General features: G+C 58.1%; 1 protein-coding gene across 2 annotated transcripts in view; it reads left to right on the top strand.

The window, feature by feature from the left end:
* LIN52 (lin-52 DREAM MuvB core complex component) overlaps nucleotides 1-20,723 on the top strand; it is a 67,966-nt gene extending 47,243 nt beyond the window's left edge. For both annotated transcript variants that reach the window (XM_044271669.1, XM_044271670.1), the window contains exons 4-6: nucleotides 9,169-9,235; nucleotides 9,315-9,398; nucleotides 19,591-20,723. In XM_044271669.1, the coding sequence (XP_044127604.1) occupies nucleotides 9,169-9,235; nucleotides 9,315-9,398; nucleotides 19,591-19,646 (207 nt within the window). In that variant the 3' untranslated portion in view covers nucleotides 19,647-20,723. The remainder of the gene's footprint in view (nucleotides 1-9,168; nucleotides 9,236-9,314; nucleotides 9,399-19,590) is intronic.
* Nucleotides 20,724-23,450: the final 2,727 nt, after the last annotated feature.

The raw sequence follows: 23,450 nt of genomic DNA, 5'->3' as shown, positions 1-23,450 counted from the left end.
TGTGTGGGGGATAGTGATGGGCACACGGGGGGCACTGTGTGGGGGATAGTGACGCGCACACAGGGGGCATTGTGTGAGGGATAGTGATGGTCACACCGGGGGTGCTGTGTGGGGGATAGTCACGGGCACGCAGGGGGCGTTGTGTGGGGGATAGTGATGGGCACACGGGGGCACTGTGTGGGGGATAGTCACGGTCACACAGGGGGCGTTGTGTGGGGGATAGTGACGAGTACACAGGGGGTGCTGTGTGGGGGATAGTGATGGGCACACGGGGGCACTGTGTGGGGGATGGTGATGGGCACACGGGGGCACTGTGTGGGGGATAGTGATGGGCACACGGGGGGCACTGTGTGGGGGATAGTGACGCGCACACAGGGGGCATTGTGTGAGGGATAGTGATGGTCACACCGGGGGTGCTGTGTGGGGGATAGTCACGGGCACGCAGGGGGCGTTGTGTGGGGGATAGTGATGGGCACACGGGGGCACTGTGTGGGGGATAGTCACGGTCACACAGGGGGCGTTGTGTGGGGGATAGTCACGGTCACACAGGGGGCATTGTGTGAGGGATAGTGATGGTCACACCGGGGGTGCTGTGTGGGGGATAGTCACGGTCACAGAGGGGGCACTGTGTGGGGGATAGTGATGGGCACACGGGGGCACTGTGTGGGGGATAGTGATGGGCACACGGGGGCACTGTGTGGGGGATAGTGATGGGCACACGGGGGGCACTGTGTGGGGGATAGTGACGCGCACACAGGGGGCATTGTGTGAGGGATAGTGATGGTCACACCGGGGGTGCTGTGTGGGGGATAGTCACGGTCACACAGGGGGCATTGTGTGAGGGATAGTCACGGGCACGCAGGGGGTGCTGTGTGGGGGATAGTCACGGGCACACAGGGGGCGTTGTGTGGGGGATAGTGATGGGCACACGGGGGCACTGTGTGGGGGATAGTGATGGGCACACGGGGGGCACTGTGTGGGGGATAGTGACGCGCACACAGGGGGCATTGTGTGAGGGATAGTGATGGTCACACCGGGGGCACTGTGTGGGGGATAGTCACGGTCACACAGGGGGCACTGTGTGGGGGATAGTGACGCGCACACAGGGGGCGTTGTGTGGGGGATAGTCACGGTCACACAGGGGGCATTGTGTGAGGGATAGTGATGGTCACACCGGGGGTGCTGTGTGGGGGATAGTGATGGGCACACGGGGGCACTGTGTGGGGGATAGTGATGGGCACACGGGGGCACTGTGTGGGGGATAGTCACGGTCACACAGGGGGTGCTGTGTGGGGGATAGTGATGGGCACTGTGTGGGGGATAGTGATGGTCACACCGGGGGTGCTGTGTGGGGGATAGTCACGGTCACACAGGGGGCGTTGTGTGGGGGATAGTGACGAGTACACAGGGGGTGCTGTGTGGGGGATAGTGATGGGCACACGGGGGCACTGTGTGGGGGATAGTGATGGGCACACGGGGGCACTGTGTGGGGGATAGTGATGGGCACACGGGGGCACTGTGTGGGGGATAGTCACGGTCACACAGGGGGTGCTGTGTGGGGGATAGTGACGAGTACACAGGGGGTGCTGTGTGGGGGATAGTGATGGGCACACGGGGGCACTGTGTGGGGGACAGTGATGGGCACACGGGGCGCTGTGTGGGGGATAGTGACGAGTACACAGGGGGTGCTGTGTGGGGGATAGTCACGGGCACACGGGGCGCTGTGTGGGGGATAGTGATGGGCACACCAGGGCCTTGATTTGGACCTTTCACCGCGGTTGGGCTCGTCCAGCAGAGCTGCCTTCTGTACATTGGGTAATCCCACGCCTCCAGTCATCGCCTCTTACTTCTAGAGTCGGAAAATCCTTAGGCCCCTTTCACACGGGCGAGTTTTCTGTGCAGGTGCAATGCGTGAGGTGAACGCATTGCACCCGCACTGAATCCTGACCCATTCATTTTAATGAGCGTTGTTTTTCACGCATCACTTGTGCGTTGCTTGAAAATCGCAGCATGCTCTATATTCTGCGTTTTTCACGCAACGCAGGCCCCATAGACATGAATGGGGCTGCATAAAAATCGCAAGCAAGTGCAGATGCGATGTAATTTTTCACGCATGGTTGCTAAGGAGACCAGGGATGAGCGACCCGGGTCCCCGTTTACTTTATTATTTTCCATTATAACATTGTCATAAGGGAAAATAATAGCATCCTTTAATACAGATCGCAAAGTCAAATGTCACTTGAGGGTCAAAATAAAAACATTACTCCCCTCAGCCACTTGATGGCGCAGCCGGGATCCTCTTTTTTGTTCTTTTTGAAGGACCTGCAAAACATGGTGAGCGTGATGATGTCAGCGCAGGTCCTGCTGAATGACGATAGAAGGTCCTTCAAGAAGAACAAAGAAGAGGATCCCGGCTGCGCCATCAAGTGGCTGAGGGGAGTAATGTTTTTATTTTGACCCTCAAGTGACATTTGACTTTGCACTCTGTATTGAAGGATGCTATTATTTTCCCTTAAGACAATGTTATAATGGAAAATAATAAAAATCTACAGAAAACCTAACCTGAACTTCAGTGAAGAAGTCTGGGTTCGGGTCTGGGTACCACATTCAGTTTTTTCTCACACGAGACAAAACTGACTGCAATTGCGTGCCTACTCGCGCGGGTTTCCTGCAGTGCACCCTAAACGCATCCGGCCCTCACCGCAACGCCCGTGTGGAGGGGGTCTTATTGTAATTTCATGAGTTATTTATCAGAAAGGCGACTGCAGAAAAGATATAGGAGGGTGGTTAGGGCTGGTCCCCCGGCCCATATAGGAGGGTGGTTAGGGCTGGTCCCCCGGCCCATATAGGATGGTGGTTAGGGCTGTTCTCCCAGCCCATATAGGATGGTGGTTAGGGCTGTTCTCCCAGCCCATATAGGAGGGTGGTTAGGGCTGTTCTCCCAGCCCATATAGGATGGTGGTTAGGGCTGTTCTCCCAGCCCATATAGGATGGTGGTTAGGGCTGTTCTCCCGGCCCATATAGGATGGTGGTTAGGGCTGGTCCCCCGGCCCATATAGGATGGTGGTTAGGGCTGGTCCCCCGGCCCATATAGGATGGTGGTTAGGGCTGGTCCCCCGGCCCATATAGGAGGGTGGTTAGGGCTGGTCCCCCGGCCCATATAGGCGGGTGGTTAGGGCTGTTCTCCCAGCCCATATAGGATGGTGGTTAGGGCTGTTCTCCCAGCCCATATAGGATGGTGGTTAGGGCTGTTCTCCCAGCCCATATAGGAGGGTGGTTAGGGCTGGTCCCCCGGCCCATATAGGATCGTGGTTAGGGCTGTTCTCCCAGCCCATATAGGATGGTGGTTAGGGCTGGTCCCCCGGCCCATATAGGAGGGTGGTTAGGGCTATTCTCCCAGCCCATATAGGATGGTGGTTAGGGCTGTTCTCCCAGCCCATATAGGAGGGTGGTTAGGGCTGGTCCCCCGGCCCATATAGGCGGGTGGTTAGGGCTGTTCTCCCAGCCCATATAGGATGGTGGTTAGGGCTGTTCTCCCGGCCCATATAGGCGGGTGGTTAGGGCTGTTCTCCCAGCCCATATAGGATGGTGGTTAGGGCTGTTCTCCCAGCCCATATAGGATGGTGGTTAGGGCTGTTCTCCCAGCCCATATAGGATGGTGGTTAGGGCTGTTCTCCCGGCCCATATAGGCGGGTGGTTAGGGCTGTTCTCCCAGCCCATATAGGATGGTGGTTAGGGCTGTTCTCCCAGCCCATATAGGATGGTGGTTAGGGCTGTTCTCCCAGCCCATATAGGATGGTGGTTAGGGCTGTTCTCCCAGCCCATATAGGATGGTGGTTAGGGCTATTCTCCCAGCCCATATAGGATGGTGGTTAGGGCTGTTCTCCCAGCCCATATAGGATGGTGGTTAGGGCTGTTCTCCCAGCCCATATAGGATGGTGGTTAGGGATGTTCTCCCAGCCCATATAGGATGGTGGTTAGGGCTGTTCTCCCAGCCCATATAGGATGGTGGTTAGGGCTGTTCTCCCAGCCCATATAGGATGGTGGTTAGGGCTGTTCTCCCAGCCCATATAGGATGGTGGTTAGGGATGTTCTCCCAGCCCATATAGGATGGTGGTTAGGGCTGTTCTCCCAGCCCATATAGGATGGTGGTTAGGGCTGTTCTCCCAGCCCATATAGGATGGTGGTTAGGGCTGTTCTCCCGGCCCATATAGGATGGTGGTTAGGGCTGTTCTCCCGGCCCATATAGGCGGGTGGTTAGGGCTGTTCTCCCAGCCCATATAGGATGGTGGTTAGGGCTGTTCTCCCAGCCCATATAGGATGGTGGTTAGGGCTGTTCTCCCGGCCCATATAGGATGGTGGTTAGGGCTGGTCCCCCGGCCCATATAGGATGGTGGTTAGGGCTGGTCCCCCGGCCCATATAGGAGGGTGGTTAGAGCTGTTCTCCCAGCCCATATAGGAGGGTGGTTAGGGCTGTTCTCCCAGCCCATATAGGATGGTGGTTCAGGCTGTTCCTTGGCCCATATAGGATGGTGGTTAGGGCTCTTCTCCCAGCCCACATAGGATGGTGGTTAGGGCTGTTCTCCCAGCCCATAAAGGATGGTGGTTAGGGCTGTTCTCCCAGCCCATATAGGATGGTGGTTAGGGCTGTTCTCCCAGCCCATATAGGATGGTGGTTAGGGCTGTTCTCCCGGCCCATATAGGATGGTGGTTAGAGCTGTTCTCCCAGCCCATATAGGAGGGTGGTTAGAGCTGTTCTCCCAGCCCATATAGGAGGGTGGTTAGGGCTGTTCTCCCAGCCCATATAGGATGGTGGTTCAGGCTGTTCCTTGGCCCATATAGGATGGTGGTTAGGGCTCTTCTCCCAGCCCACATAGGATGGTGGTTAGGGCTGTTCTCCCAGCCCATAAAGGATGGTGGTTAGGGCTGTTCTCCCAGCCCATATAGGATGGTGGTTAGGGCTGTTCTCCCAGCCCATATAGGATGGTGGTTAGGGCTGTTCTCCCAGCCCATATAGGATGGTGGTTAGAGCTGTTCTCCCAGCCCATATAGGATGGTGGTTAGGGCTGTTCTCCCGGCCCATATAGGAGGGTGGTTAGGGCTGGTCCCCCGGCCCATATAGGAGGGTGGTTAGAGCTGTTCTCCCAGCCCATATAGGAGGGTGGTTCAGGCTGTTCCTTGGCCCATATAGGAGGGTGGTTAGGGCTCTTCTCCCAGCCCATATAGGCGGGTGGTTAGGGCTCTTCTCCCAGCCCATATAGGATGGTGGTTCGGGCTGTTACTCGGCCCACGAACACTAGACTTCTGAGTTTGGCCTTAGTTTTGCGGTGGAGAGTTCAGTAAGGGCTCGTAGTTCTTGGTATAGACTAGGACTCCTGGAAAGGAGACTTCAGCTCGTTGGTCTGAGTGGATTGTGGAACGTTCAGCACTTGAGATTTATCTTGTAGTAGGACTTATCCCTGAACTTCCAGAGTTGTGGAGCGTTTAGGGATTGGTCGACGATGAGGCATCTTGTTCTATTGGTCCAACCTTTATGCCGGAAATGTGTGGGTTAGTGCGGGTAGCTTCTGCTAGGGGTTCCGTCAGGAGAGCAAAAATTAGGAGGCAACCCTGTCCTGTGCCGTTACTAACATTGAAGGGTTTGGCCAGAGCCTGTAGACCCTTCCCGTGGGTTTGGAATATGGAGCCAGAATTGCTGACTTAACCCCCAGTGTACCCTATCAGATGTGGCTCCAGCAGATGTAGGGTCGGGTTGCTGGAGTTCCTCTGAGGTTTTCGATGTTGTCAGTCAATTCGATTTGGAATTCTGAAAAATAAGTTCTAGTGGCTCACGTATTAGGTGACTCTGTGAGTGAAAAGTATTTGTGATGGCTAGTATGGCACACTGTATGTGGGATCTCACAGAGAGAGTTGGGTGTAGTTCTAGTTTAATATCACACAAATTAAGGAGGCCCTTCCCCCCACCCAAACAATCAAGATAAAATAACTTGTAAAAGCATAAGATACCACCAAACGTTATATGATGTAGGGGAGTAAAGCGCACATAGGTATTGATGACGGGTAACAGGAGTGTAGCTAATGGCTCATGGGCCCTGGTGCAAGAATTCAGCTTGGGGCCCCCCTTCCCTCAGTGCTTTGTGGCCAGGGGCAGGAAGCACATAGCCTTCGTGCTGCCCGAGGCAAAAATTGAAATGGCACCCCTCACCCATGCCAAATTCTTGATTCAACCCCCTTCCCTTGAGCCAGAGGTGTAACTTGACCAGCATGCACTTTCTATATTACTGGTGTCTTCTTATGCACCACAAGGGTCTTTGGGCCCCTCAGGCTCCTGGGCCCGGTAGCGACTGCTACCTCTGCACCCCCTATAGCTACGCCCCTGACGGGTAAGTCATAGGATCCATCCACAACAGTTGTTTATGCATATACACTCATTTTGTAGGATTGAAAATAGTTCTGCCCTACCATGATACCATGTTATAATCAATAACGCAGCCGCATACCCCAGCCTGAGATGGACTGTACCTGCCCGTGCACGCTCCTGAATACACAGGACACGTAGGACGTCAGGCAAGCAGAAAGCCAGCTATAGAACAGCGGTATCTGTGAAGGCGTCTGGAATACACCCGTGCATCGGCTAACATGCAAACATATATCATTAATGAATGGGACATCTGATATGCAGCGCGTTATAAGTATCTCTAATTATAATTACAGCAACGTAGCAGTTCTGGGTCGACGCTCACTATTGAACCGAGAGACAGCAAAGCTCCATACCTTACAAGTCCAGACAGTGGAACTATACCAGGGCAGAACTATTTTCAATCCTAAAATTTTGGGGATTTTCTTCTGATTCGGGTGATTTCTGTTTATGGTCTGGCGTTTGTACGAATGTTCCGCAGATCGTTCCTTATTTCGTCAGTGGGGGGGTTATAATCTGGTGTATTCTGGGGAATGTCTTTTCTGGAGTGAGGACTGAAAGGTGCAGAGTGGGTGCAGTAGTCTGTCAGCGCTGTGGCGGCATCGCCATCCATCTAGATGGCCGCCTTTATTAGAGTTGTGTCTGGATGAGGCCGTAGAATCGGGAACAGAATATTGGGCCTCCTGCCATTTTATTGCTTTTGAAAATTGAGCCAGAAATGTAGTTTTGCATTAGGAGTAGTTTCATTCCACTTACATCCCATAATATGAAATGATGGGAGTAGTGCTGTACGGTCATGGCATGTATGTCCTGTAGGGGGCGTATAGGATTCACAGACTGGCTAGAGCGCATCCGTGGATGGCCTGTGACTAGAGCACATCCATGGGTGGCATGTGACTAGAGCGCATCCGTGGATGGCATGTGACTAGAGCACATCCGTGGGTGGCATGTGACTAGAGCGCATCCGTGGGTGGCATGTGACTAGAGCGCATCCGTGGGTGGCATGTGACTAGAGCACATCCGTGGATGGCCTGTGACTAGAGCACATCCATGGGTGGCATGTGACTAGAGCGCATCCGTGGGTGGCCTGTTAGGAGAGCGCATCCGTGGGTGGCCTGTAAGGAGAGCGCATCCGTGGGTGGCCTGTAAGGAGAGCGCATCTGTGGGTGGTATGTGACTAGAGCGCATCCGTGGGTGGCCTGTAAGGAGAGCGCATCCGTGGGTGGCCTGTAAGGAGAGCGCATCCGTGGGTGGCCTGTGAGGAGAGCGCATCCGTGGGTGGCATGTGACTAGAGCGCATCCGTGGGTGGCCTGTGAGGAGAGCGCATCCGTGGATGGTATGTGACTAGAGCGCATCCGTGGGTGGCCTGTAAGGAGAGCGCATCCGTGGGTGGCCTGTAAGGAGAGCGCATCCGTGGGTGGTCTGTAAGGAGAGCGCATCCGTGGGTGGCATGTGACTAGAGCGCATCCGTGGGTGGTATGTGACTAGAGCGCATCCGTGGGTGGCCTGTAAGGAGAGCGCATCCGTGGGTGGCCTGTAAGGAGAGCGCATCCGTGGGTGGCCTGTGAGGAGAGCGCATCCGTGGGTGGTATGTGACTAGAGCGCATCTGTGGGTGGTATGTGACTAGAGCGCATCCGTGGGTGGCCTGTAAGGAGAGCGCATCCGTGGGTGGCCTGTAAGGAGAGCGCATCCGTGGGTGGCCTGTGAGGAGAGCGCATCCGTGGGTGGTATGTGACTAGAGCGCATCCGTGGGTGGCCTGTGAGGAGAGCGCATCCGTGGATGGTATGTGACTAGAGCGCATCCGTGGGTGGCCTGTAAGGAGAGCGCATCCGTGGGTGGCCTGTAAGGAGAGCGCATCCGTGGGTGGTCTGTAAGGAGAGCGCATCCGTGGGTGGCATGTGACTAGAGCGCATCCGTGGGTGGCATGTGACTAGAGCGCATCCGTGGGTGGCATGTGACTAGACGTGGGTGGCATGTGACTAGAGCGCATCCGTGGGTGGCCTGTAAGGAGAGCGCATCCGTGGGTGGCATGTGACTAGAGCGCATCCGTGGGTGGTATGTGACTAGAGCGCATCCGTGGGTGGCCTGTAAGGAGAGCGCATCCGTGGGTGGTCTGTAAGGAGAGCGCATCCGTAGATTGTTATATTTTAGTTGCTAGACTTTTTGTAGGAGGAGACGTTTGTCTTTTGGGATAACGGTGGCTTTCTGTATCTGGGGTTTGGCATCTCGTCCACATTAGGTGCCACTGCTGTTATGTAGAGCTCTGAGGAGGAGGGACCGGCGCCATCTTGTGGACTAGCCGGTGCGGTCACTGGTGTGACGGATTCGGTAACGCCATATGGGGGGGGGTGCTCTGCCCCTGTGAGTCATCGGGGTGTCGTTGGTACAATCCCTGTTGGTTTGAGAGGTGTTTTACTGTGTGATGATCGCCGCTTTAACCCGTTTTAGCGACGCTGGCCGCAGAGCTGGCAGTTAAAGCGGCCATATAGTCGCGCAGCCAAGCTCCGCCCCAGTAGGTGCGTTTTTCTCACAAGCAGATTTTTTAAATGAAGTGATTTGGAGATTTTCTTTTGACACCATTCTCGATGAAACTGTGAAAGGACAGAAGCGGCTGCGTGGAGACCAGCGAACGGCTGGCAGTAGTTCACCACGGACCGTTCCCTGCCACGCACCCCAAAACTGCTGGGAGGGGCCTCCTGCGCCCCATCTTCCTTCAGCTTACTTTGGTGTCGCTTTTGTCTTTACAGCCAATTGCTGCTTCTCCTCCCAAGTGGATGGCGGAGCTGGAGCACGACGACATGGACATGCTGAAAGGTAGGGCATCCCGCTGTCGCCATGTCACCTCTGGGGTCCTGGGGCTTCACTCCTGACTGATCAGCCTCTTTGTTTGCAGAGTTGGGGAGTCTCACCATTGCCAACCTGATGGAGAAGGTGCGGGGGCTGCAGAACCTGGCCTATCAGCTGGGCCTGGAGGAATGTAAGTCGCTGGATGAACCTGCTGCTACCTCTCTGGCTGTGACTGGAGGAGTGCAGTGTCCCGGCTCTTTAGCACTGCCTCCTTGGATTCCATCCCTTCTCCTGTGTTCTCAAAGATGCCGACCATTATTTTTACATGAGATGCAATTTTATTTTGTGAACCCATATTAATAATTGAGGATATGATGCAGTTTTGTCTGTGACCACATGGGGGCAGTCTGATGTGTCGGCTGTTAATACAGCAGAACGTTTACTGTGTGTGAGAATGCGTATGGTGTTGTGCGGTGCGCCCCCTCACCGCTGAGTGCGGAGGATGGTGTTGTGCGGTGCGCCCCCTCACCGCTGAGTGCGGAGGATGGTGTTGTGCGGTGCGCCCCCTCACCACTGAGTGCGGAGGATGGTGTTGTGCGGTGCGCCCCCTCACCGCTGAGTGCGGAGGATGGTGTTGTGCGGTGCGCCCCCTCACCACTGAGTGCTGAGTGCGGAGGATGGTGTTGTGCGGTGCGCCCCCTCACCACTGAGTGCGGAGGATGGTATTGTGCAGTGCACCCCCTCACCACTGAGCGTGGAGGATGGTGTTGTGCGGTGCTCCCCCTCACCACTGAGCGTGGAGGATGGTGTTGTGCGGTGCGCCCCCTCACCACTGAGCATGGAGGATGGTATTGTGCAGTGCGCCCCCTCACCACTGAGTGAGGAGGATGGTGTTGTGCGGTGTGCCCCCTCACCACTGAGTGCGGAGGATGGTGTTGTGCGGTGCGCCCCCTCACCACTGAGTGCGGAGGATGGTGTTGGGCGGTGCGCCCCCTCACCACTGAGTGCGGAGGATGGTGTTGTGCGGTGCGTCCCCTCACCACTGAGTGCGGAGGATGGTATTGTGCGGTGCGTCCCCTCACCACTGAGTGCGGAGGATGGTGTTGTGCGGTGCGCCCCCTCACCAGTGAGTGCGGAGGATGGTGTTGTGCGGTGCGCCCCCTCACCACTGAGTGCGGAGGATGGTGTTGTGCGGTGCGTCCCCTTACTACTGAGAGCGGAGGATGGTGTTGTGCGGTGCGCCCCCTCACCACTGCGTGCGGAGGATGGTATTGTGCGGTGCGCCCCCTCACCACTGAGTGCGGAGGATGGTATTGTGCGGTGCGCCCCCTCACCACTGAGTGCGGAGGATGGTGTTGTGCGGTGCGCCCCCTCACCACTGAGTGCGGAGGATGGTATTGTGCGGTGCGCCCCCTCACCACTGAGCGCGGAGGATGGTATTGTGCGGTGCGCCCCCTCACCACTGAGTGCGGAGGATGGTGTTGTGCGGTGCGTCCCCTTACTACTGAGCGCGGAGGATGGTGTTGTGCGGTGCGCCCCCTCACCACTGAGTGCGGAGGATGGTATTGTGCGGTGCGCCCCCTCACCACTGAGCGCGGAGGATGGTGTTGTGCGGTGCGCCCCCTCACCACTGAGCGCGGAGGATGGTATTGTGCGGTGCGCCCCCTCACCACTGAGTGCGGAGGATGGTGTTGTGCGGTGCGTCCCCTTACTACTGAGCGCGGAGGATGGTATTGTGCAGTGCGCCCCCTCACCAGTGAGCGCAGAGGATGGTGTTGTGCGGTGCGCCCCCTCACCACTGAGCACGGAGGATGGTATTGTGCGGTGCGTCCCCTCACCAGTGAGTGCGGAGGATGGTGTTGTGCGGTGCGTCCCCTTACTACTGAGTGCGGAGGATGGTGTTGTGCGGTGCGCCCCCTCACCACTGAGTGCGGAGGATGGTATTGTGCGGTGCGCCCCCTCACCACTGAGTGCGGAGGATGGTGTTGTGCGGTGCGCCCCCTCACCACTGAGCGCGGAGGATGGTATTGTGCGGTGCGCCCCCTCACCACTGAGTGCGGAGGATGGTGTTGTGCGGTGCGCCCCCTCACCACTGAGCGCGGAGGATGGTATTGTGCGGTGCGCCCCCTCACCACTGAGTGCGGAGGATGGTGTTGTGCGGTGCGTCCCCTTACTACTGAGCGCGGAGGATGGTGTTGTGCGGTGCGCCCCCTCACCACTGAGTGCGGAGGATGGTGTTGTGCGGTGCGCCCCCTCACCACTGAGTGCGGAGGATGGTGTTGTGCGGTGCGCCCCCTCACCACTGAGCGCGGAGGATGGTATTGTGCGGTGCGCCCCCTCACCACTGAGTGCGGAGGATGGTGTTGTGCGGTGCGTCCCCTTACTACTGAGCGCGGAGGATGGTATTGTGCAGTGCGCCCCCTCACCACTGAGCGCGGAGGATGGTGTTGTGCGGTGCGCCCCCTCACCACTGAGCGCGGAGGATGGTGTTGTGCGGTGCGCCCCCTCACCACTGAGCATGGAGGATGGTATTGTGCAGTGCGCCCCCTCACCACTGAGCACGGAGGATGGTATTGTGCGGTGCGTCCCCTCACCAGTGAGTGCGGAGGATGGTGTTGTGCGGTGCGCCCCCTCACCACTGAGTGCGGAGGATGGTGTTGTGCCGTGCGCCCCCTCACCACTGAGCGCGGAGGATGGTATTGTGCGGTGCGCCCCCTCACCACTGAGTGCGGAGGATGGTGTTGTGCGGTGCGTCCCCTTACTACTGAGCGCGGAGGATGGTATTGTGCAGTGCGCCCCCTCACCAGTGAGCGCAGAGGATGGTATTGTGCAGTGCGCCCCCTCACCACTGAGCGCGGAGGATGGTGTTGTGCGGTGCGCCCCCTCACCACTGAGCGCGGAGGATGGTATTGTGCGGTGCGTCCCCTTACCACTGAGCGCGGAGGATGGTGTTGTGCGGTGCGCCCCCTCACCACTGAGCGTGGAGGATGGTGTTGTGCGGTGCGTCCCCTCACCACTGAGTGCGGAGGATGGTGTTGTGCGGTGCGCCCCCTCACCACTGAGTGCGGAGGATGGTATTGTGCAGTGCGCCCCCTCACCACTGAGTGCGGAGGATGGTGTTGTGCGGTGCGTCCCCTCACCACTGAGTGCGGAGGATGGTGTTGTGCGGTGCGTCCCCTTACCACTGAGCGCAGAGGATGGTATTGTGCGGTGCGCCCCCTCACCACTGAGCGCGGAGGATGGTGTTGTGCGGTGCGCCCCCTTACCACTGAGCGCGGAGGATGGTATTGTGCGGTGCACCTTCTCACCACTGAGCGCGGAGGATGGTATTGTGCCGTGCACCCCCTCACCAGTGAGTGCAGAGGATGGTATTGTGCGGTGCGCCCCCTTACCACTGAGCGCAGAGGATGGTATTGTGCGGTGCGCCCCCTTACCACTGAGCGCGGAGGATGGTATTGTGCAGTGCGCCCCCTCACCACTGAGCGGAGGATGGTATTGTGCGGTGCGCCCCCTCACCAGTGAGTGCGGAGGATGGTATTTTGCGGTGCGCCCCCTCACCACTGAGTGCGGAGGATGGTATTGTGCGGTGCGCCCCCTCACCACTGAGTGTGGAGGATGGTATTGTGCGGTGCGCCCCCTCACCACTGAGCGGAGGATGGTATTGTGCGGTGCGCCCCCTTACCACTTAGCGGAGGATGGTATTGTGCGGTGCGCCCCCTCACCACTGACCGGAGGATGGTATTGTGCGGTGCGCCCCCTCACCACTGAGTGTGGAGGATTGTATTGTGCGGTGCGCCCCCTTACCACTGAGCGGAGGATGGTATTGTGCTGGGCGCCCCCTCACCACTGAGCGCGGAGGATGGTATTGTGCGGTGCGCCCCCTTACCACTGAGCGGAGGATGGTATTGTGCTGGGCGCCCCCTCACCACTGAGTGTGGAGGATGGTATTGCGCGGTGCGCCCCTTCACCACTGAGCGGAGGATGGTATTGTGCGGTGCACCCCCTCACCACTGAGCGGAGGATGGTATTGTGCGGTGCGCCCCCTCACCACTGAGCGCGGAGGATGGTGTTGTGCGGTGCGCCCCCTCACCACTGAGCGTGGAGGATGGTATTGTGCCGTGCACCCCCTCACCAGTGAGTGCGGAGGATGGTATTGTGCGGTGCGCCCCCTCACCACTGAGCGCGGAGGATGGTATTGTGCGGTGCGCCCCCTCACTGAGCGTAGAGGATGGTATTGTGCGGTGCGCCCCCTCACCACTGAGCGGAGGATGGTATTGTGCGGTGCGCCCCCTCACCACTGAGCGGAGGATGGTATTGTGCGGTGCGCCCCCTCACCACTGAGCGCGGAGGATGGTATTGTGCGGTGCGTCCCCTCACCACTGAGCGGAGGATGGTATTGTGCGGTGCGACCCCTCACCACTGAGCGGAGGATGGTGTTGTGCGGTGCGTCCCCTCACCACTGAGCGCGGAGGATGGTATTGTGCGGTGCGTCCCCTCACCACTGAGCGGAGGATGGTATTGTGCGGTGCGCCCCCTCACCACTGAGCGGAGGATGGTATTGTGCGGTGCGCCCCCTCACTGAGCGTAGAGGATGGTATTGTGCGGTGCGCCCCCTCACCACTGAGCGGAGGATGGTATTGTGCGGTGCGTCCCCTCACCAGTGAGCGGAGGATGGTATTGTGCGGTGCGCCCCCTCACCACTGAGCGGAGGATGGTATTGTGCGGTGCGTCCCCTCACCAGTGAGCGGAGGATGGTATTGTGCGGTGCGCCCCCTCACCACTGAGCGGAGGATGGTGTTGTGTGGTGCGCCCCCTCACCACTGAGCGGAGGATGGTATTGTGCGGTGCACCCCCTCACCACTGAGCGGAGGATGGTATTGTGCGGTGCGTCCCCTCACCACTGAGCGGAGGATGGTATTGTGCGGTGCGCCCCCTCACCACTGAGCGGAGGATGGTATTGTGCGGTGCGCCCCCTTACCACTTAGCGGAGGATGGTATTGTGCGGTGCGCCCCCTCACCACTGAGCGCGGAGGATGGTATTGTGCGGTGCGTCCCCTCACCACTGAGCGGAGGATGGTATTGTGCGGTGCGCCCCTTCACCATTGGGCCGTGAACCTCTTTTTGTGACGTGCACTTAGTCCTCATGCTGCTCACCATGGTCACTTTTTAGTAGCGACTCTGCTGTATACGTTTTTCGCAGTGGCGGTATTTAATGTTGTCACTATTGCCTTTATTTATAGTGCGCTCATTCTGGGGGGGGGGGGGGACAATGCTGCTGAGGAAATCCCGGATTTATCTTTGTAGTCGGAGTACCTTGTAGGACTACTACCCCTAGTGGATGCCTTGCACCCTGAGGCTTCTGTGTTGTCTGCATTTCCTCCTCCCCCGCACCTCTTATAGTCCACTGTGATTTACACCCCAGCACTTCTTTAATCTCACCCAGCTCTCTGAGGTTTCTGACACGTTGTAAATTTCCGGAACTTTTTTCATCATCTGCCGTTTCATTCTGCGCTGTGGAGTTTTGCCTCGAGAACCTGGATTTACAGCAGAGATGAAACTGCTGCCTATAAAATGTGAGTGCGGAGGCAATTGTGCTCCTGTCAGCGGGCTCCCGACAACGCAGAACCCCAAAACTGATCAGCGGTCAGCTCCTCAGTCTACCTGCAGAGGGATTATAGAGCCGCTCCGGTAACCATGGGTGTCGGGACCGTGTGCAGGCAGCGGCTGGGTGTCGGGACCGTGTGCAGGCAGCGGCTGGGTGTCGGGACCGTGTGCAGGCAGCGGCTGGGTGTCGGGACCGTGTGCAGGCAGCGGCTGGGTGTCGGGACCGTGTGCAGGCAGCGGCTGGGTGTCGGGACCGTGTGCAGGCAGCGGCTGGGTGTCGGGACCGTGTGCAGGCAGCGGCTGGGTGTCGGGACCGTGTGCAGGCAGCGGCTGGGTGTCGGGACCGTGTGCAGGCAGCGGCTGGTTGTCGGGGCCGTGTGCGGGGATTATGCAGTGGCTGGGTGTCAGGACTATGATGTGCACAGCGATTATGCAGCGGCTGGGTGTCAGGATTGTGTGCAGGCAGCGGCTGGGTGTCAGGACTATGATGTGCACAGCGGTTATGCAGCGGCTGGGTGTCAGGATCGTGTGCAGGCAGCGGCTGGGTGTCGGGACCGTGTGCAGGCAGCGGCTGGTTGTCGGGGCCGTGTGCGGGGATTATGCAGCGGCTGGGTGTCAGGACTATGATGTGCACAGCGATTATGCAGCGGCTGGGTGTCAGGATCGTGTGCGGCAGAGGCTGGGTGTCGGGACCGTGTGCAGGCAGAGGCTGGGTGTCGGGACCGTGTGCAGGCAGAGGCTGGGTGTCGGGACCGTGTGCAGGCAGCGGCTGGGTGTCGGGACCGTGTGCAGGCAGCGGCTGGGTGTCGGGACCGTGTGCAGGCAGCGGCTGGGTGTCGGGACCGTGTGCAGGCAGCGGCTGGGTGTCGGGACCGTGTGCAGGCAGCGGCTGGGTGTCGGGACCGTGTGCAGGCAGCGGCTGGTTGTCGGGGCCGTGTGCGGGGATTATGCAGTGGCTGGGTGTCAGGACTATGATGTGCACAGCGATTATGCAGCGGCTGGGTGTCAGGATTGTGTGCAGGCAGCGGCTGGGTGTCAGGACTATGATGTGCACAGCGATTATGCAGCGGCTGGGTGTCAGGATTGTGTGCAGGCAGCGGCTGGGTGTCAGGACTATGATGTGCACAGCGATTATGCAGCGGCTGGGTGTCAGGATTGTGTGCAGGCAGCGGCTGGGTGTCAGGACTATGATGTGCACAGCGATTATGCAGCGGCTGGGTGTCAGGATTGTGTGCAGGCAGCGGCTGGGTGTCAGGACTATGATGTGCACAGCGGTTATGCAGCAGCTGGGTGTCAGGATCGTGTGCAGGCAGCGGCTGGGTGTCGGGACCGTGTGCAGGCAGCGGCTGGTTGTCGGGGCCGTGTGCGGGGATTATGCAGCGGCTGGGTGTCAGGACTATGATGTGCACAGCGATTATGCAGCGGCTGGGTGTCAGGATCGTGTGCGGCAGAGGCTGGGTGTCGGGACCGTGTGCAGGCAGCGGCTGGGTGTCGGGACCGTGTGCAGGCAGCGGCTGGGTGTCGGGACCGTGTGCAGGCAGCGGCTGGGTGTCGGGACCGTGTGCAGGCAGCGGCTGGGTGTCGGGACCGTGTGCAGGCAGCGGCTGGGTGTCGGGACCGTGTGCAGGCAGCGGCTGGTTGTCGGGGCCGTGTGCGGGGATTATGCAGTGGCTGGGTGTCAGGACTATGATGTGCACAGCGATTATGCAGCGGCTGGGTGTCAGGATTGTGTGCAGGCAGCGGCTGGGTGTCAGGACTATGATGTGCACAGCGGTTATGCAGCGGCTGGGTGTCAGGATCGTGTGCGGGGATTATGCAGCGGCTGGGTGTCAGGATCGTGTGCAGGCAGCGGCTGGGTGTCGGGACCGTGTGCAGGCAGCGGCTGGTTGTCGGGGCCGTGTGCGGGGATTATGCAGTGGCTGGGTGTCAGGATCGTATGCAGGCAGCGGCTGGGTGTCAGGACTATGATGTGCACAGCGATTATGCAGCGGCTGGGTGTCAGGATCGTGTGCGGGGATTATGCAGCGGCTGGGTGTCAGGACTATGATGTGCACAGCGATTATGCAGCGGCTGGGTGTCAGGATCGTGTACAGCGATTATGCAGCGGCTGGGTGTCAGGATCGTGTGCGGGGATTATTCAGCGGCAATGGCTGGGGGTCATTGACTTGCTGATGAGGGGGCTGCTGGTGCTCGGGGGTCTTGTGGCCTCACCTGCTGCCTGCGGTGATTACATGGGGTCTCTGGGGGGCCGTCCAGCTGTCTTGTGCATGGTGAATAGGAAATGAGGGCCAGGGGTCTGGGCTGGGGGGGCTTCTGGCACGTGGCGGCCTCAGCTGTGTTGCCCCCCAGGGACGCCTTGTGATGTACTGTGACAACAAGTGGCGCCCCCTGGATGAGACATTGTGGAGGCTGTTAGCGGGGGATCCTGTCCTTTATTGGGGCCGTGGCCTCGTTCCACAAACATTTCCATAAGTAAATGAAGCGTTACTGGGCGGCGGGCGGCTGTCTAATAAATGACTTGTGACTGATTACCTATTAATATGGACGCCTCAGGAATTCACCCGGGGGGACGCGGAGCAGTGAAATAGAGAGGGGCTCGCCCCCCAGGGAAATCACATCCTCCTGTCTGCAGCTTTAACATCTCGCTCAACTATCAATAAGGAGGTAATTGAATTTTGAGCACAAACATGATGCCGGGTGGATGACGTGAGGGGGGGGCTTCACGGAAGATGGATGCCAAATCCATGCAGTAAAGATTCAGGGGGGAGCGACCATAGAACAGGCACTTAACCAGCTAATGGGTCTCATCAGCTCCTCTGCAGGGTCAAGGCCGGGCCCCCATCCCCCGCCGACGGGAGCGGTCAGTGCCGGCCTCCTTGGGCCATGATCAGGACTGTGGGAAATGAATCCATCTAAATGCAATTAGCGTCATGTCTGAAGGTGAAGCCACCAGCATCCTCATTACTATTCCCATCATCCCTGGACTACAAGCAGCATCTGTCCGTCACTCCCACACTGCACGTGTCCGGTATATGTGTTACCTGTGCATGTGTACGGATTACCAGGGCATCTCTGGTGGGCGGCTGCAGCCAGGGCGCGTGTGTTACCCGGCCCTCTGTCTGTCCGGCGCGTGTGTTACCCGGCTCTCTGTCTGTCCGGCGCGTGTGTTACCCGGCCCTCTGTCTGTCCGGCGCGTGTGTTACCCGGCCCTCTGTCTGTCCGGCGCGTGTGTTACCTGGCCCTCTGTCTGTCCGGCGCGTGTGTTACCCGGCCCTCTGTCTGTCCGGCGCGTGTGTTACCCGGCTCTCTGTCTGTCCGGCGCGTGTGTTACCCGGCCCTCTGTCTGTCCGGCGCGTGTCGGCCCTCTGTCTGTCCGGCGCGTGTGTTACCCGGCCCTCTGTCTGTCCGGCGCGTGTGTTACCCGGCCCTCTGTCTGTCCGGCGCGTGTGTTACCCGGCCCTCTGTCTGTCCGGCGCGTGTGTTACCCGGCCCTCTGTCCTGGTGTGTATTACCAGTGGGCTGGGGGTGATGGGTCTCCCCACTGCCAGTCGGGAGGGGGCACGTTGCCGCCCCCGCTGTCTGCTGGGATTTCGGGAGCAGCCGCTGTGAATGAACAGATGTTGCTATAAATTACCTTCCTCTTTGACGTCTTGCAAATTAAAAGCGCGCTCAGCATCACTAAGCATCCTGCCGTGAGGAAGGGGCGAGTCCTCGCTGCATCTCCTCCTGGGGCTGCATACCGCCACTCACCTGATGGATCTAGTGTCTCACAGATTTTGGGGGACAGGTTGTATTCTTAACTCACTGCCCCATTCTAGTGATTCCACGTTTATAGCACTGTTTTTGTGCCACCTTTCCCACAGGATCAGGGTGACTGTGTGTGTGTGTGGGGGGGGGGGGGGGGGGCTGGGCACTGGGGGCCCAAGCATGTGCCCTGCCACTCCATCCGGAAATAGCAGAGTACTCGTAGAGAATGACCTTGGCCTCCCAGGGCCCCCAGCGTCGATCCCCGGCGCGCTTATTTTATGTTAAATGCCATATTTGTGCTGTGATGTAAAAGGTGTTTTCTGGACCGTGAAGCCTCTTGGGGGCAGTTTTGACTGTAATTTGTCCAAATGGCTTTTATGGTCACGTATGCTCCTTAGAAGCATACAGAAGTGTATACCGCCACCCGGTGCCCCCGTCACCCTCCTTGGCCTGCAGGATGCCGGAGTCCCTGTCTCCCTCTACCTTCTATTCTGCACAGGGTCATTCAGCGACCTAGTGGTCTCCACCATCTCGCAGGTCATGGACACGGAGAGTGACGGTATACAGTTATAAATGCTCGGATGGAGCACATGGACAAATTAGACTGGCCACCCCCATGATTACTTACTGCAGGGATGCTCAACCTGTGGCCCTCCAGCTGTTGCAGAACTACAACTCCCAGTATGCTTGGACAGCCTACAGCTATTAAGGCATGCTGGGAGTTGTAGTTTTGCAACACAACAGCTGGAGGGACGCAGGTTGACCGTTCCTGGCTTACTTTGTCTGGGAGCCATCACTAGATCGCCTGCTCCACAGTAACCAATCAGGGGACAAAAGAAGCCCCCTACCTAATCTGTGAAATGAGTGGGATTAGAGATAGTCGGCACCGGCCATGTATGGAGCAGACTCTGCTGGGAGCCATAGCTGACAGATGAGAAGGTGCTGAGCCACGTGCGCTGTTCCTTCAGACGATGATGGCGTCCTCCACTGGCATCTACTCCACCAGTCATCCATCTTCTCTTCTCTTGCAGCAAGAGAAATGACCCGTGGAAAGTTCCTCAACATCCTGGAAAGACCCAAGAAGTAGGATGCCTCCATGCTGCTCCTGAGGTCCAGCGCTGGTGCTTCTTCCTGATGGACGGTTCCTCCATGTTCTCTGGAGCTTCTGTTAGAAGACTGAATGTGAACCTTCTTTGCCCTTGTGTTTTTATTCTGCTTGGTAGGGTTGACCTGGAGCGTAGGGGGCGCGGGCCGTGGGCAGCTCAGGCTTCTTCTCTTAATTGAATTCTATGTTAATCACCTCTCAGATCTGAGCTGCTCGGTGTAAACTCTGGGGGCTTCTCACCACCCCTCCCCCAGCATCTGTTGCCTTTAATCTCCATCAATCTTCTAATCTGCGCCCGCTGCAGCCAGTCCTAAATCTGCATCTAGATAATGACGGATCCGAGCTTGGCATCTCCTGACCCGCTCTTCACCATCCCGAAACATGGCGGCCTCTGTTATTTCAGCAGGGGGTGTCTCGAGTTAATGCGTGTGGGTGACAGGTAGAGACTGGCACCAATCAGCCATAACATTACAACCCTTCTGCCTGGTCGAGGCATGGACGCGGTGGGCAATGTTTAGGTAGGTGGTCACTCCTTCTTCCAGTGCTCTGCCCGCAGTGGGTAGGGGCTGTCAGCAGAGGTTACCGCATGTACAGCAATCTGCCATAACTTCTGACACCTTTCTCTCGCCACTAGCAGTAATGTTGTCAGCAATTTGCCTTCTAATAGGACCAGATGATCTGGCCTTCACCCACCACCCATCCATGAAACATGGGTGCCCAGGACCCCATTTCTGTTTCACTGCTTGGCCTTTCTTGGACCATTTCTGGTAGGTACAAGCCACTGCATAACAAGAAGGTGGCCATTTTGGAGGTGCTCTGACCCAGCCCACTTTTCCTGCTTCACTTGGTGCCAGACATACCCAGTCCATAGTCTATGTTCTTACCATCGCCTGTTTTAATGTTATGGCTGATTCTGTCGGGGGCTTGAAGCAGATGGGGTGGGCACCAGCCTGGTGACCTACTTCACAAACCCCTCCCCCATCTCCCTAATTTACATAAAAAAGATCTCAATTAAATGACCAGATGGTGATATGAAAACAAATAAAAAATTGAATCATTTTTTCTAATGGCTGATTACAAGGGATGATCTCATGGACGCCATCATTTGATGACTTTAATCCTTGGCGCACTCCTTTGGCCTCTCTGATTGTCCAAGCGCCACGTGGCCCTGAATTGTCCCCGCCTAGAGCGATATGAGCACTATGTGGGCCTGAGCTGCCCCTGCCTAGAGCGATATGAGCACTATGTGGGCCTGAGCTGCCCCTGCCTAGAGCGATATGAGCACTATGTGGGCCTGAGCTGCCCCCGCCTAGAGCGACATGAGCACTGTGGGCCTGAGCTGCCCCTGCCTAGAGCGATATGAGCACTATGTGGGCCTGAGCTGCCCCCGCCTAGAGCGATATGAGCACTATGTGGGCCTGAGCTGCCCCCGCCTAGAGCGACATCTGAGCACTATGTGGGCCTGAGCTGTCCCTGCCTAGAGCGACATCTGAGCACTATGTGACCCTGAACTGTCCCCGCCTAGAGCGATATGAGCACTATGTGGGCCTGAACTGTCCCCGCCTAGAGCGATATGAGCACTATGTGGGCCTGAGCTGCCCCCGCCTAGAGCGATATGAGCACTATGTGGGCCTGAACTGTCCCTGCCTAGAGCGATATGAGCACTATGTGGGCCTGAGCTGCCCCTGCCTAGAGCGATATGAGAACTATGTGGGCCTGAGCTGCCCCTGCCTAGAGCGATATGAGCACTATGTGGGCCTGAGCTGCCCCTGCCTAGAGCGACATCTGAGCACTATGTGGGCCTGAGCTGCCCCTGCCTAGAGCGATATGAGCACTATGTGGGCCTGAGCTGCCCCTGCCTAGAGCGACATCTGAGCACTGTGTGGCCCTGAACTGTCCCCGCCTAGAGCAATACTATGTGGGCCTGAGCTGCCCCTGCCTAGAGAGATATGAGCACTATGTGGCCCTGAACTGTCCCTGCCTAGAGCGATATGAGCACTATGTGGGCCTGAGCTGCCCCCGCCTAGAGCGATATGAGCACTATGTGGGCCTGAGCTGTCCCCGCCTAGAGCGACATCTGAGCACTATGTGGCCCTGAACTGTCCCCGCCTAGAGCGACATCTGAGCACTATGTGGGCCTGAGCTGCCCCCGCCTAGAGCGACATCTGAGCACTATGTGGGCCTGAGCTGTCCCTGCCTAGAGCGATATGAGCACTATGTGGGCCTGAGCTGCCCCCGCCTAGAGCGACATCTGAGCACTATGTGGCCCTGAACTGTCCCCGCCTAGAGCGATATGAGCACTATGTGGGCCTGAGCTGCCCCTGCCTAGAGCGACATCTGAGCACTATGTGGCCCTGAACTGTCCCCGCCTAGAGCGATATGAGCACTATGTGGGCCTGAACTGTCCCCGCCTAGAGCGACATCTGAGCACTATGTGGGCCTGAGCTGCCCCCGCCTAGAGCGACATCTGAGCTCTATGTGGCGCTGAACTGTCCCCGCCTAGAGCAATACTATGTGGGCCTGAGCTGCCCCTGCCTAGAGCGATATGAGCACTATGTGGCCCTGAACTGTCCCCGCCTAGAGCGACATCTGAGCACTATGTGGGCCTGAGCTGCCCCTGCCTAGAGCGATATGAGCACTATGTGGCCCTGAACTGTCCCCGCCTAGAGCGATATGAGCTCTATGTGGGCCTGAGCTGCCCCTGCCTAGAGCGACATCTGAGCACTATGTGGGCCTGAGCTGCCCCTGCCTAGAGCGACATCTGAGCACTATGTGGGCCTGAACTGTCCCCGCCTAGAGCGACATCTGAGCACTATGTGGGCCTGAGCTGCCCCTGCCTAGAGCGATATGAGCACTATGTGGGCCTGAGCTGCCCCTGCCTAGAGCGACATCTGAGCACTATGTGGGCCTGAGCTGCCCCTGCCTAGAGCGATATGAGCACTATGTGGGCCTGAGCTGCCCCTGCCTAGAGCGACATCTGAGCACTATGTGGGCCTGAGCTGCCCCTGCCTAGAGCTATATGAGCACTATGTGGGCCTGAGCTGCCCCTGCCTAGAGCGATATGAGCACTATGTGGGCCTGAGCTGCCCCTGCCTAGAGCGACATCTGAGCACTGTGGGCCTGAGCTGCCCCTGCCTAGAGCGATATGAGCACTATGTGGGCCTGAGCTGCCCCTGCCTAGAGCGACATCTGAGCACTATGTGGGCCTGAGCTGCCCCTGCCTAGAGCGACATCTGAGCACTATGTGGGCCTGAGCTGCCCCTGCCTAGAGCTATATGAGCACTATGTGGGCCTGAGCTGCCCCTGCCTAGAGCGATATGAGCACTATGTGGGCCTGAGCTGCCCCTGCCTAGAGCGACATCTGAGCACTGTGGCCCTGAACTGTCCCTGCCTAGAGCGGTATGAGCACTATGTGGGCCTGAACTGTCCCCGCCTAGAGCGATATCTGAGCACTATGTGGGCCTGAGCTGCCCCTGCCTAGAGCGACATCTGAGCACTATGTGGGCCTGAGCTGCCCCTGCCTAGAGCGACATCTGAGCACTATGTGGGCCTGAGCTGACCCTGCCTAGAGCGATATGAGCACTATGCGGGCCTGAGCTGCCCCTGCCTAGAGCGACATCTGAGCACTGTGGGCCTGAGCTGCCCCTGCCTAGAGCGATATGAGCACTATGTGGGCCTGAACTGTCCCCGCCTAGAGCGACATCTGAGCACTATGTGGGCCTGAGCTGACCCTGCCTAGAGCGATATGAGCACTATGCGGGCCTGAGCTGCCCCTGCCTAGAGCGA

This window comes from Bufo gargarizans, chromosome 11 (assembly GCF_014858855.1).
Source record: "Bufo gargarizans isolate SCDJY-AF-19 chromosome 11, ASM1485885v1, whole genome shotgun sequence".
Lineage (NCBI taxonomy): Eukaryota > Metazoa > Chordata > Amphibia > Anura > Bufonidae > Bufo > Bufo gargarizans.
This window is presented reverse-complemented; position numbering and strand designations above follow the sequence as displayed.